The 14,754-nt window shown below is 43.7% G+C and overlaps 1 protein-coding gene across 27 annotated transcripts in view; it reads left to right on the forward strand.

Annotated features, from left to right (window-relative positions):
- Positions 1–14,754, forward strand: part of NCAM1 (neural cell adhesion molecule 1) — a 332,203-nt gene that overhangs the window by 296,757 nt on the left and 20,692 nt on the right. For 23 of the 27 annotated variants that reach the window (XM_055273162.2, XM_055273172.2, XM_055273151.2 and 20 more), the window contains one exon: positions 13,288–13,412. In XM_055273162.2, the coding sequence (XP_055129137.1) occupies positions 13,288–13,412 (125 nt within the window). Of the gene's footprint in view, positions 1–246; positions 289–13,287; positions 13,413–14,754 lie in introns of all 27 variants that reach the window. The other 4 variants (XM_055273156.2, XM_055273164.2, XM_055273155.1 and 1 more) reach the window with 1 other exon arrangement.

Consider the following 14,754-nt stretch of genomic DNA (forward strand, 5'->3'; position numbering starts at 1 on the left):
ACACCATTGCACTCCACCCTGGGTGACAGAGCAAGACTCCATCTCAAAATAATAAATAAATATGTATATCAATATTGATAACTCAGAGAAGAGAGAGAATACCTCCTTCACCATCTTTATAATGATGCGTACATATGTATAATATATACTCACCCATGTATATATACATATATAGCTATGAGTTTAATTTATCTCCATTCTCTCCTTCACCTTTCTGTGCCTTTTCTGTCTGTCATGTTTCCCTAGCAACCTGGCCTCTTCCTGCCCTTGCAACCACAGAACCAGCTAGTGAGTACAGGGCTGAGTTGCTCTCGGCCAGATCTCTGATCGCTTGTTGTAGAGCTGACTTCTGGATTACAGCACTGCCTGTTGTTTTCCCTTTTATTAAAAGCAACAGTTGTGAATGCATGAAGGCTCCTAGCCTGGTGTGGTTTCCTAAGCATGCCGTCTGCTTGGCCAAGAGAGCAAACCAAGCATCAGCAAAAGAACGGGGTTGATTATTGGAAGACTACTCCGTGCATGAGGAGGCCTTTCCAAATCGACTCTCTAGTTAAAAATAGCCAAGGATTAGGCAAACGCTGAGGACACAAAAGAACAGCATCTCCTTCCCGGCTTTCGCTTTGCTGTCCCTCCTTCTGAAATACACACGCTCATGCGCGTGTTAATTTAGCAGTAGCAAAAAGACGGAGAGCTGAGAGTGGGGGAAGGAATAGGAGAAAATGGCTACTTGAGGAAAGGGAGAGGGTGATGCCGAGAAGGAAGGAGCCGCTGCTTCCTGACAGCATGCCCGGCTTTGTCTCCCCGTACGCAGAGCGCAGGGGAAGGAGAGAGCTCCTTCCTGCTGTCTCCTTTCAGGCTCCCGCCTCAGTGCTAGAAAAATGATGGGCAGAAAAAGCCTAATCCAGGCTCCCCCTGAGTTGAGAGTCCAGATGAAAGTGCTGGAATTTATCTCTTGACAATAAAGTCAAGAGCCAGACTGTATCCTCTTTTTTCATCGTAGAAAACATTGCACAGAATCACCGCTGTAACATGTTCCAAGCTGGTCTTTATAATGCTCTAATGAAGTAAGATGCGTGTGGAGGACTTGAATCCCCTGAAGAATCCATATGAGTATGCGTGCATGTTTATAGTGTTCAAGCATCAAAGCTGTGTGGGAGTTTTAGATTTTATAATATTTCTGGTTGCATAGGAAAAAAAAATGGCATACATCCCATCAAGCAGAACAAGAAGGCAGAAAGCAGGTATGCAAAGTATAACTCCAGCTCCCAGGGCCAAGCTTTCCAATACATAATTGAACAGAGAAGAAAAGAGTTTCCTGGTTCTGTGTGTTGCATGAAATGGTTCTTTTTTTCTTCTGCAGAACACAACTAAGGGTCTGCTTTCTTGGTGTTCCGTCCGTGTGTGTGCTGCGATGAATTTTAATTCCTGATGCTTTTGAGGTTTCATTTTGTCAGCAGAGCAGAGCCGGTGACAATAGGCTGTGCTCGCATGGGTTTAATTCAGATTATGAGGGGTTTTTTTTTACATTTGGAAAAGGAATGCAGCTAACAGACCCCTTTCTTATTCTACAGTGTCGCTCCTGCCCTTTTTCAGCCTGGTGCAATGTGTGTCTAGGCACAGTAGGAGAAAGCTACATAATGTATTTGTACAACTGTGTGGTATTTCAGGTGGCTCACTGTAGGTTGGTCCCCTCTGTTAGTGAAACACAATCTTGGCTCCAGATTTTGCCTGAAGAAGGAATTAGGTGTCTCTCCCCTGACATGCCTTTAATTTTTAAACATCAGACATTTCTGCCCACAGACAAAATGCTTAGTTGTGACATCCAAAGGGAAGAAAGTTTGAGTCATTTTATTTTGAGCCACTTGACTGCTGACCCAAATTGTAGGTCCCAGTGGATACTGAGATAAAGGAAAGACGCTCACAATTGGGCAGCAGCCTGAGTTTAGCATGAACTTATTTCTCACTAGTAAGATGAAATGTAGCACATGTGAATTGCAGTGGAACTAATAGCAGAGTAGCTATCAGCATGTGAATATCCATCGATCATCAATCCATCAGTGGGGTTGAAAATATCTCCCAGTTTTGCCTGTGTATGTGTGTGTGTGTGGACCCATTTATAATTATGAGGGAATAAAGGTATTCTAAATAAAACCAAAGGAGCAATTGCTTAGTTGTATATAATCCCTGCAAGGCCCCTTTGGTTGGAAGGTGCCAGAATCTGTGTAATGCCAGACAATAAGAAAGAAGCACACATTCTATCAGCTCACAGTGGCGAGGGAAGAGGTAGCCTGGTTAAAACATTTCTCTCAGGTTATTTTTAACCAGCAGTGTTCTTTACACAGAAAGGTGTCTTCATCTCCCTTCTTTGCCCTTCTCCCTCAGCCTCAATTGGCAATGGCCAAAACTTTCCCTGGCCTCTTAAATTTAAGATCAGAAACCCAAAATGCCTTTTAACAAGTCAAGATCACTCAGTCACAACATAGGACCAAAAGGAATGCTTTTACATCCACACAAGAAAAGTATTTTTTTCATTGTAAATCTCAAATTTATGTCTTATCAGCACAACCACAAGTCTAAAGATATAACTTTAACCACATCAGGTTGGGTGCCGTGGCTCAAGCCTATAATTCCAGCGCTTTGGAAGGCTGAGGTGGAAGGACCACTTGAGCCCAGCCGGGCTAACGTGGCGAAACCCCCATCTCTACAAAAAATAGAAAAATTAGCTTGGCATAGTGGCACACGCCTGTAGTCCCAGCCATTCAGGAGGCTGAGGCAGAAAGATTGCTTGAGCTGGGGAGGTCAAGGCTGGAGTGAGCTGTCTTCATGCCACTGCACTGCAGCCTGGGTAATCAAACACGACCCTGTTTCAAAACAAACAAAAAACTTTAACCACAAATGGCCAAACATATGCTTAATGTCAGACTCTCAGCACATTGGGCCAAAGGTACAGTTTCTGCTGTTTAGTGTCAACATAGCCATTATCTCAACCATCAGAAGGAAACTCATTCCCTAGTCTGCCCTGGCCTCTTCCTTTATATGGGTCTTAACTTTAGGGAGGCTCACTGAGGTCTCAGGAATAATATGGGTTTGTGGAGAAAGAAGTGAGATAAGATCCTCAAAGCCACCATCTCTGGCATGCATCCACCCAGCCTCATTCAGCCCATGCTCCCCTCCTCCTTATACCATAGGAAAAATGAAATGACTCTTCTTAATACAATCTTTTGTTCTTCTAGGGCACACAGTCTTCACCTTAAGACTCTCAGGACTTTTCCTTGATGACCCGTATTCTGTTTCATTGCCCTTGTTTCCCAAGGATGCTGAGACATTTCTGGAATCTGTGGATAATAACTTGCTTTTTTCTTTTCCTTTAACAGTCTCCTGGATTGACTTTGACATCTGGGTCCTGACAGCAACACCTCCCCATTTCAAAACAAGTTTACATGCTCCTGATGTGGTATTAATATGTAGTGTTGCAGCCGTAGCTAATGCTTATTGGTGTTGTTAACCAAATGCTCTTTATGATTTATTATTCTTCTATTTCTGGGCAGTTTCGCTGCCCTCCCAATGTTTCCTATATATGCTGCTAATTTAATTTGATTTCTCCTTTTATTTAGTCTGTGATTTTGTTGTTGATTTTTCTCCCTGCCCATTGTTTACATCAGTTTTTAATTTTTTTGTATTTTCCATGTGACCTCCTCCACTTTCCTTTCAACCAATATCATGTGCGTGCGTATCATGTGACTTTGTCATGTGGCTTGCATGGTGCTGATGATGTCGTCCACGCTGGTGAACAGAAGGTAAAACTCTTTGTTCTGATTAGTGAAATAAATCTGGGACCACGGCCTGGCACATAGGGCACACTCATTTCTTCCTGTCTCAGATTTCCTAAGCAAAGCCATTTGAGAGATTTCCTCTTGTTCTCAATTCACATCCAGAATTCATCATTCCTTGCAAACTTGACATGACAATTTGATATCACGACAACCTTTGGTTTGGTATTTTGCTTCAAGAAATTTGGTCACACAAACTGTTCTCTACAGTCAACCCACATTAGCCACAGCACAGTTTGCAAACTTGAATTTTTACCAGATGGTTCATAAAAATTATTTCCCAGAAAGGTGTTTGGCAAATTAGCTTTATAGCATTGTTATTTAACTTCATCCGGTAGTTCTAGACACCGTAGTTGTTCTAAAGTGAGTCACATTCCTGTGAAAATGTTTACAACCTTGAAATGCTACAGAGTGAAATATATCAATTGCAAAGGTTGTATTTGTTCAAAACCCAGTGAGAGTGCTTCATAAAATTCATGCACATTGAGGACTTTCTGAAATAAGAGATTTAAGAATTTGGATTAGAGCAGTTTGGCTGTGATTACCAAGGAGTCACTTTTTAAGAGTGGCCCTCCCCCAGGGAGGGGGAGAAAATCAAAGCAAAAGTCACTTGGAAATTACCATGAATGGAGATCTCCGTGTAATCAAGAAACACATGATTGACCCTTGCAGCAAAGGAAATAAAATTATAGCCTAATTAAGTGCATAGCGGTGACAAAATAATTAGTTAATATTGTGACTGTCACAACCTCGTTAAAACATTTCTCGCTTACCAGAAGGAGAGAAGCAAGCCTCTGCTCACAGCTTCCCTCACTAAAATCAAACACCTATTCAGAACCTGCCCTTTGAGTTATATGCATTCAGTTTTCTCCTAACTGAAATGTTTTACTTTAAATCACACCCTGAGACATGGGCTACATGGACCACGAAATCAAAACTAACTCCAATAACCCCCCGGTGTGCCCGTGCATGCGAGGGGTCCCTGTTTGACCTCACTTCTCTGAGAACTGATTGGGCGACATCCACACAGACAAAACCGTCAACAGCTGGTCTCGCATGTCCTTTGTTCCTGGTCTGCTCTTGTGTTTTGTTCTCCTCCTATGTGTTAGCCCTGTGTACCTTCCCTCTCGTTCACCCTCCACATTTCCCATCTCTGAGCCCCTCAGCTTTATAGGGATGTCAGCTTGGCCCCAGTGTAGTCCCATTTACAGCCAGACTCCTGGACTTGCCTATGAGCCATGCTCATTTCCAAAAAGGCGATATTGGGTATGTACATTGTATGAAATAAGGTGGGAATGTCCCAGAAGCAGAAGAACGTCTGATGCAGTCCATGCCAATAAATTGGGCTTACCTTTAAAAATCATCTGAATATGCAGGTCTTAGGCAGAGAATATAGAGAGCTTAAGATTTTCTAAACTACAAGTCCCACCCAAAATATTGTATTTTCATGATTTCCCAAAGGTTGACCATCAGCAAGACTAGATATTTTTCAGACTTATGATGACTGTTCAGTAGCTGATGTTCTGGAAAAAGATCTGGGCCTTCACCGTGAAGTCTTAAACGTGAGCAGTTACTGGATGCTGAATTTGAAACCTATTCATTTCTTTTTTTAAAACAAGCTTGGTCATTTCTGTGCAATGCTATAATTCAGAACGAAACAAAGCGCACAATGTTAGTATGGTAGACACTAATTCACTCCTCTAAAGAGAGCTCTCTTCCAGACATTTTAAGCCAGGGCAAGAAATGTTTAAAGATGTTTTCTGCAGTTGCCGTAGAAACACTCCTTAGCAGTCATCTCGGCTGTTGGTAAAAAACGTAGCCATTACCTAAAAAAAAAAAAAAAAGAAATCGCTGAGAGCCTTAGAGAATTCCAAAGCTATGATTTGATTACCCCCTCCTGGAACTATGTCCTCATCCATGACAGACCCTCTCCTGCCATCTGCAAGGGGGCAAGCTGAGGACTTATTCAGGTGAGCCCCGCAAGCAGCAGGAATTGGCCTTTAACAATAAAATTTAAGGGAATGAAGAGGTCAGGGCCAATAAAATTCATGGAGGAGAGCAATAAAGCTTAGTTAAGGACAGTTATCACCTCCTCTCCCTGGGTATTAGCAAAGATTTAAGCTGAATTGGGCCTAAATGAGAAAAGTGAGAGTAAGCTGGGGGGTGACGGGGGAACTTTCTGCTGTCAATGGGTTGTACACCCAACAATTGGTGACATCTGATGTTCCCTGTCCACCTTGCACTCCCTCAAAAAAAGAAAACTGCCTGGGATATGCATAACCTAAGCTGGATGCTCCATCTACTCTGAGTTCAGTGGGCAGTGTTTACAGGATCCAGCAGCACTGCGTGAAGTATGGCGACTCAGAAGGAGAAGGGAGGTTATAACAGGGATTGAGCCCCATCCTTTATGGTTACTTGGCTCCTGAGCCTACAGGGCTTGGCCTGTAGAGGATTGTGACAGATAAGCTTAGACACCTGTCCCAGGAAAGAAGAAGTGAGGATGCAAACTTTGATTTCTAAGGTCATGGCATCATGTCACTGCAGGGCTTCCTCCAATGACTCCATGGAGCCGTGGCTTTGTCCACCAGCTACTGAGGACTCTGTGTAAATGGGACTCCCCACCAGCAGCATGTGTGAGATGAGAAGCCCCCTGCACCCCTCTGTCCGTGTGCTGCATGTCTGAGCATGGCTCCCTCCCCAGCCATTCATAATGATATTTTTTTCTTTAGCTACTGACACTGACTCGTACTAGGAAATGCTGATTCTGATGAGCTAAGCTCTTTAACACCCACTCTTCCTTCTTAGATTGAAAACATCACTAACCACCCCTTCCACTCCCTCCTTTATTTTTTTACAGCTGTGTGTCTGGATTGCCACGATCTCTGGCAGGTCGACACAGACTTTTCACCAGGGTTTCTGCTCTAATTGCCTTTATCTCTAAGGATTCCCTGCTCTGGAGGTTCCCAGGGTAGAGAGTCAGTGGGAAGGGGCTGAAGAAAAAGGCAGTGAGGTGTGTCAGCCCGAATCCTGTGGGCAGGGACTGTGGGCTGCTGCTGGCCTTGGAAACTGCCAGTTCCCTTAGGGTCACCAGTATTAGGGTTGAAACTCCCTAGGAACCACATTCTTCTTCATAACCAGTCTAATGTCCATGAAATAGAGTTGAAGATGGGCACAACCCCCCTTGTGGCCTTGGAGGCAGGAGCCAAGTTAACTGTTGATGATAGCAGTTATTTCTGTCATAACTTCCTCAGCCTGGATCAGCCCCATAACCACAAGCCATACCTTCCTGGTCATATTTTCTTTTTAAGATGATGAAACAAAGATAATTGATCAATTAATCTGTTGGTGTTTTCGTGACACCCGCGAGAAGGGAACTGGTATTTTTGTGGTTCAGTCTGTCAGAGCCCATTGCTTGCTGTTTAATTTGTACTTCGTGCTGCTGTTTGCCACCCCACCCCAACACGTACTCTCACATTCATAATTCCTCAGGAGACTGGTGCTGGAAAGGATTTATAGACCAGATGCCTTAGTGAGTGTGGCCGCAGGGAGCTCAGCATCCTTGCTCTGCAAGCTGGGAACTGGCCATGCCAGCACTCACTCATTGTGTATCCCGAGGCTCCCTGGAGCCAAAGACTAGGACGGCAAAGATTCTGGTCACTCAGGCACAAGCAAAGCCTTGATGCTGAAGAGAAAAGCATCCGGGGGGAAAAGAAAAACTTTACCCCAAAAGCTTGATCTAGCAGGAACAATGCCTAAGGCAAATTAATACCCACCCTTACACTGCCAGGCTGTTCTTTGGGATTGTCCGAAAGCCACTCAACATCCCTAGAATAGCCAGGTAGGTTACTAAAAGAGGCACCAGGGAGAGCCATGAGGATCCAGGAATGTATGCAACATAGATCACATCTGATTCTTTTGTCATCGAGGGCTAAGAGCTTTGTTTCAGGAAAGAGAATTAGTGGTCTAATAACGCTAAATCCTGATTCCCTCAGATATTTTGCTGATCCCCTAAGGACCAGCCACATGTCTAACCTCTGGATATAATTGTAATGTTTCTGACTTGGAAAAAGTAAATAGGCTTCATATTTGAATAGCTAAGTCATACATTTTGGACTTTCCAAACACTAAGAGTAAAAAGGTATATATAACACAAGTTTCAAATTGCTTGGAAGAAATAATCAACCAAAGGAGACAGGAGTTATGATAAACAAAATGAACAGTATTTTTAAAACTAGACAGTCTTATTTGATAGGAAAAGTGAAAGATTGTAATGCAAGCCCCACATTTATCATGGGTTTATGCTCAGACACCTGAAACTTTGTGCAGATCTGTATGAGAGAGAACACAAAGTGGATGAATAGAGAACACAGATGGAGGGCTTTTTGTTTTGTTTTGTTTTGTTTCTTTTGAGGCTGAGTCTCGCTGTCACCCAGGCTAGAGTGCAGTGGTGCGATCTCTGCTCACTGCAACCTCCACCTCCCATGCTCAAGCAATTCTCCTCCCTCAGCCTTCTGCGTAGCTGGGATTACAGACGCATGCCACCATGTCCGGCTAATTTTTTTATTTTTTTGGTAGAGATGGGGTTTCACCATGTAGGCCAGGCTGGTCTTGAACTCCTGACCTCAGGTGATCCACCCGCCTCGGCCTCCCAAAGTGCCGGGATTACAGGCATGAGCCACTGTGCCCAGCCCTAGATAGACGCTTTCTTGAGGATATCTGTTTGGCACCCACCCCAGCCTTTCATTCAGAAGACACAGCTAACTCTTGGTGCTCGGGCTCCTTTGAGTGAGAAATAGAATATTGTTTTCCTGCTAAAATTCACCAATGCTGTCCAAGTACCCTGGATTTGCTATAATTTTTGTTGTGGAATTCAGATATCCAGCGGAGTTTTCTAACTCCTGGGGCTTCTGCTGATGAGAGGAAGGGCATGAAGCCGATTCAGATTTAAGGGTACAGTAGCACAGTAATTACAAACAGAGAACCTGCAATCGGCATGGCCAGAAATATACATTTCAATTATGGTTTCTAAGGGAAACCAATTTCCTAGGACCTGCCTATGATATATCTGACTATATGTGGCCTCTATGGTACGTTCTTATTTTCTTGGGTTCGTGATTCACATCCTGCTAGAAAATACCAGAACTGCACAATACTTTATATTTGTTATTGGCAAAGTTTCTTTTTAATGTTCCGTTGGTGTAGTCTTTACATAATACATTTTGGGGGGAACATTTGACTCATGGCTAAAGCGAAACTCCAAGGGTGTAATTAACCCCGGGGGTCTTCTGGGAGCAACCTGCCGACTGCTGCTGAATCGCAAACCAACATTTACAAATAATTACAATATTGGTTTTACTGAAATTACTCATGATGATTTCAATCAGGGCAGCCATCTCAGAACACAGTGCACATCAGGACTCTCTCAGGCATTTCTTCTGCTAATGTGCTCGATAAAGCAGTCAGCCTCCTGAATGGCAAGGTCCTTTTTCTCCCGCCACAGCCCCTCCCTCATCAGGCTTTGAGTAGAAAGCCTAAGAAAGTTTCTCTAACCCCATTTCTAATCTTTAAGAGAATTTGCTGACAGTGAACACTGGAAGATAAGACACTTGATTAAACAAGTGCTTTTTCCATATTTTCATGTACTCACAGCAAGTTACAGAGCCACCAAGTCGGTCAAAATCTCTGTGATATTAGTTGAATATGATCTTCCTGTAGAAATACTGTCATAGGCTGGGTGCAGGGGCTCACACCTGTAATCCTAATACTTTGGGAGGCCAAGGTGAGAGGATAGCTTGAGCCTAGAAGTTCAAGACCAGCCTCAGTAACATAGTGAGACCCCATCTCTACAAAAAATTTAAAAATCAGCTGAGTGTGGTGGCACGTGCCTGTGGTCCTAGCTACTCCAGAGGCTGTGGTGAGCGAATCGCTTGAGTCATGGAGATTAAGACTGCAGTGAGCTATGATTGTGCCACTGCACTTCAGCTTGGGTGACAGAGCAAGACCCTGTCTCAAAAAAAAAAAAAAAAAAAAGTCATAGGAAGCGTTATGTATCTGTCCAAGGGCCTCATCATCATTTAAAAGAATTAATCATAACTTAGTTTTTTCATTTGGCAAACAAAATGGTGTCTTATTTACCTTTGAGACTTCAGCGCCTAATAGACTACCTGGGACCTAGTAGATATTCAGTACACATCTGTTGAATAAATCATAGGTAAAGCACTCTAAATAATAAACCTAAATATTATTTCATTTTATTTTTGAGACAAGGTCTCACTCTGTCACCCAGGCTGGAGTGCATGAGTGGCACGGTCTTGGCTCACTGCAACCTCTGCCTCCCAGTTTCAAGTGATTCTCATGCCTCAGCCTCTCGAGTAGCTGGGATTACAGGCACATGCCACCACGCCCAGCTTTTCTTTTTTTTGGGGGGTGGGGGGTAGAGACAGAGTTTCACTATGCTGGCCAGGCTGGTCACAAACTCCTAACCTCAAGTGATCCACCCACCTCAGCCTCCCGAAGTCCTAGGATTACAGGTGTGAGCCACCGCACCCAGCCAATATTATTATTTAATATAAAATGCTCTAAATTCTAAGAGAAAATAATACACACATATCAGAATACTATGATAGTCACTCAGATAAAATTATACAAACTATAGTGTTCTAACTGTGTCAAATGTGTTCTAACTATAGTATAGATTTGGATGGCTTTTCTCTGATTCAAATTACATTTTTTCTGAAGCAAATCTAAAGATAAGAGAGTACTTTCATCAGGGAAGTTGGTGTATGCAGGATTCCCTAGAGAGATTTTTATTCTTAGGTCTTTGAAGAGACTTGGGGGTCTCTTTTCAAAGATAAAACTTTTGAGATAACTTTTTCAACATTTTAAAGCAAAAAGTTGACAACTTTCTGCCTTAGAGATGTGAAATTGTTGACCTTGAAGTGCATCTCCCTAAAATTGGCTGAAAGTCATGTATTTTGTGTTCTGTTTCCCACAATGTCATGAGAAACAGCCCAGGTGTAATTAGTAGTCTGTGCTAGTGCAGTGGCTGTCAAACTGTTTCACATGACAGCAGAGCTGGAAGGAGCCCTAAAGAGCATCCAATTCACGGCCCATATTTTGTAAATGTGGAATGAAACTCGATCAAGGCAACAGACTCCCCATGATGCAGAGTTCAGAGACAGTGTTTTGCAGGATTGATTCAGCCTTGAAAACTCACACTGCTCAGTTTCAAGAGGAACTAATTAGGAACGTGCAGCCAGAGAAGCCCCAGTGGACTGATCCCTAAAAGGGGGCCTTGGGAGAAGGACGCAGTCCTTGACTAGTGGGCGTGTTGGAAGGGCCACTGATGCTGCCTATAAAAATCCCCTCCGTGCTAGGGCAGGTCAGAGTCAGCACAGAGTCAGTGTCACGATTCTAAGTGAACAAAGTTAATGTGTTCATTTGCAGTAGGTCTAGGGTCATCAACCATTCCAGTTTGCCTGGGACTGAAGGCTTTCCCAGGATGTTGAACTTGCAGTGCTAAAACCTGGAATGTTCCAGGCTAACCGGGATGAGTTGGTCACCCCAATTTAATCAGAGAATACAATTTGTAAAGTTCTCCTGTGTCTCCTATTTGTTCAGCGTTTCTGAATCTACACAGAGCTCCTGCCTTGATCTAAAATCTATGCCACTTTGAGTCGCTTTTTAGTGCTAGATATCTATAACGATGTAGACATAACTGATGTATTGTCTAGGACTTGGGACAGTCCACAGGAATTTGGAAAGCCTAAATACCTTGACGTGTCTAAACCAAATTTCTACCTATTTTCCACTGAATAGTTGTGGCCCGGGGCTAGATAGTGGCTTTAAAACAGGACAGGTCTTTGCCTGAGGTCCATTCATCTTTTTATTCCTGTTTTTATTTGTCCTTAACTATTGATCTAAGAAAACGAATAATAAGCACAACTTTTCCTAAATATCCTCCAGACATTATGCATCCTCCTTGTTGTAGCTTTTAATCTATCCCTGTTACTGCTACTTCTCAAACCTAAATGTGCACACAGATCACTGGAAGGATCTTGTTACATTTCTAGCAAGCGCCCAGGTGATCCGCATGCTGCTGGCCCTACGATGATAAGTAGTGGCTCTTCCTCAGTCTTCTGTCTGGTTCCTCCTTGTATCAAAGGAAGGTGGTTCCCAGAGTAGCTGAATGAGAAGTGAGGCGTGACACTCGCTGTGCCTGTAGCCGTCTCATAAATGGCCAGTGGTGTAGTTTTAGGTGCTTAGATCCAAGCCCTGGTAACAAGCCGTTTTGTGGCTCTTCTGTCACATGTCTGTAATTCTGTTTTCCAGAGAGCAAGCCAGAGTGACCCACCCAGAAGGTAACTGTTCTGTAGCCTCTCCAAGTTTTCTCTCTGAGGTTTGAAATAGATGCAGAGATAGCTCCTCACAGAAGTGCAGGATTCCCCAGTGTGTTAAATCTTAATTTTAACTTTGTATATGAGATGTCCTCTCACCTTATTACTTTCAGCATATATTAATGCAGTTGTTTCTTTTAAAGTAAATTAGTGCCTTACTCACTGGAGAACCATCCTAGCCCTAGCAGTTTGTCACCTGCAAGTTCATCTTCCTTCTCAACCTTGGATTCACAGTGCTACAAGCTGAGTGTATACTGCAAATCAGGAAACAACTTTTTTTTCTGTTGAGAAATGCTAAAGACATTTTTCTCTCTCTGCTCTCACAAAGAAGACTGCACTGATTGTTACTTTAACACATTAAATCTTGAGGATTAGCACTCACTCATTTGAACCATTAGTGGATACTTACAGGAAACTTGCATAAGAGCCATAAGGATACTTACAAAAAACTTGCCTGGGGCAAGCTGTGCTTTATTTAATCACAACCGGAAACTTCTTATTTTTTAAATGAATCTAAGTAATAAAATGTCATTCATGAAAAGCCAGTCCCAAGAATGCAGCATTATTTATTCCCACTAGAGATCAGGCCTCCTAGCCCCAGGGGTGAGTGATGTGTCCCGGCCAGAAACTGGGCTGTTTTGCAAAATAATTTTATAGGTGGGAGTTTCCTACTCAAACACTTACATTTTCTCCTATTTCAGGCTGTTCCTCAAGATGTGTCAGGCTTATAAAAATTAAATATTCAGTTGTAAGACCAGCTAAAAGGAAACATAAGTACCAGTGAGACAGAAAAAAAAAAAAAACCTATTCCTAAAATGGTGAAAGGACCCTGCTCACAGCAAGGCTATTTACCAGCACATCCCCAAGAGGCACTCTCAGTTTGGGCTCAGTCTGAGGCATCTACCTGGAATTCAGTTTTATATTTATTGCTTTTTAATCATTTGAATTTCTGAGAAAGCAAGAAAAGTGTCCAGCCCCACCCTGTCACTCCATCCCATTCGGATGTGTTGGATTTTCATTCTGTGGATGAGAATTTCATGTGAATTAACTGGCTGTTTCAGGGGAACCCAGTGCACCTAAGCTCGAAGGGCAGATGGGAGAGGATGGAAACTCTATTAAAGTGAACCTGATCAAGCAGGATGACGGCGGCTCCCCCATCAGACACTATCTGGTCAGATACCGCGCGGTGAGTGGCCTCCTTCTCAGACTTCACCAGAACCCTGCGACCTTGACACCCAGCTTGCTAGGGAAACAACAGGGGCAGCCCAGGTGGGGCAGAGGTGGGATGGGGTCTTATTCTGTGTCTGGCAGGTGGCCCATGGGCCCTGGCCATGGCTTTAAATCCCAAGACGGCCCTACAGCTGTTAGGTCATGTTCACACTGGGTCCATTTGGAAATGTCGTAGATGACTGTGGTGGTGACAAACCCATACCATGGTTGGTTTTTCTGTGTCTTGAACTTTCCTACAAAGTTATTTTGCCATTATCTAGTACTTCTTGTAAATGCCATACTAATATATAAGAATCACTACCCTGGATAACATGTGTACTGTAGGCCAGGCACCTGCACTGTCACTGTGATCACATGCATTTTCTCTGCACAAGAACCCTGTGCAGTAGGTCTTACCATTATCCCCTCTTTACAGATGAAGGAAGTGGGTGTACAGCAGTCAATAACTGCCGGATCTCACGCAGCTGGGTGAGGCAGTTTGAATCCAAGCCTAACTGAGAGGCTGGGCTCTCCCCACTGCCCAAGGCTGCCTAAGGTCCTCAAACAATGCCAGTTCCCTTACCAGCCCTTCACCTGGCCACCTGAGCTGTCCTAATCCTGCTAACAGCAAGTTGGCTCTAAGCCATCTTCTCCTGGTTTGCTCACCACCCACTTAAGATTCCCCTCATTCCACCTTTTATCGCAACCCCCACACTGAAAATCACCCTTTCCATTTTGGTTTTAGAATGGCACTTGGTCATCTTCAACTATAACCAATGGCTGAGAGATTTAGAGGCCACATCTGAGCACTGAGAATAACCTCTTGCTGGGGTTTCCTAGTAGAGAAAAGAATGAACCAGGGAGCAATCTCCTTTCTTCATATAGCCCCAAAGAAGACTTTTTCTGGGAAGCTGAGTTACTTCCTCTCTGCCTTGTGATCAGCTCCTGTGGAAGTGATAGGTCTTTAACTAGCTAGCCTTCTGGAGAGTGGGTTCAGCACAGAGCCCTGCAGGCACACTTCTCAGCTGCCGAGGCCTTGTTCCCACTTAATTTGTAAGCAGGTGTGAGCTGAAATAGTAGGAAAGGCCTGTCACTACCCTGAGGCCCAGTCCAGAGATCCCAGTGAATGAGAGGTCCCCATGGCTTCCTCACTGCCAAGTAGGGTGCAAGGATTAGGCAGGTGGCCCCCAATGTACCCCTGGAAGCAGAGATATGGTGGGCTGGGATGCCTTTCCAGTGGTTATCCTGATGTGGCCCCGTGGACAGAACATAGGTTTTAGAGCCAGACAGACATGGCATCCAATTCTAGCTTTACTACT

The sequence above is a fragment of the Symphalangus syndactylus genome, chromosome 3 (genome assembly GCF_028878055.3).
Source record: "Symphalangus syndactylus isolate Jambi chromosome 3, NHGRI_mSymSyn1-v2.1_pri, whole genome shotgun sequence".
Taxonomy (NCBI): Eukaryota; Metazoa; Chordata; class Mammalia; order Primates; family Hylobatidae; genus Symphalangus; species Symphalangus syndactylus.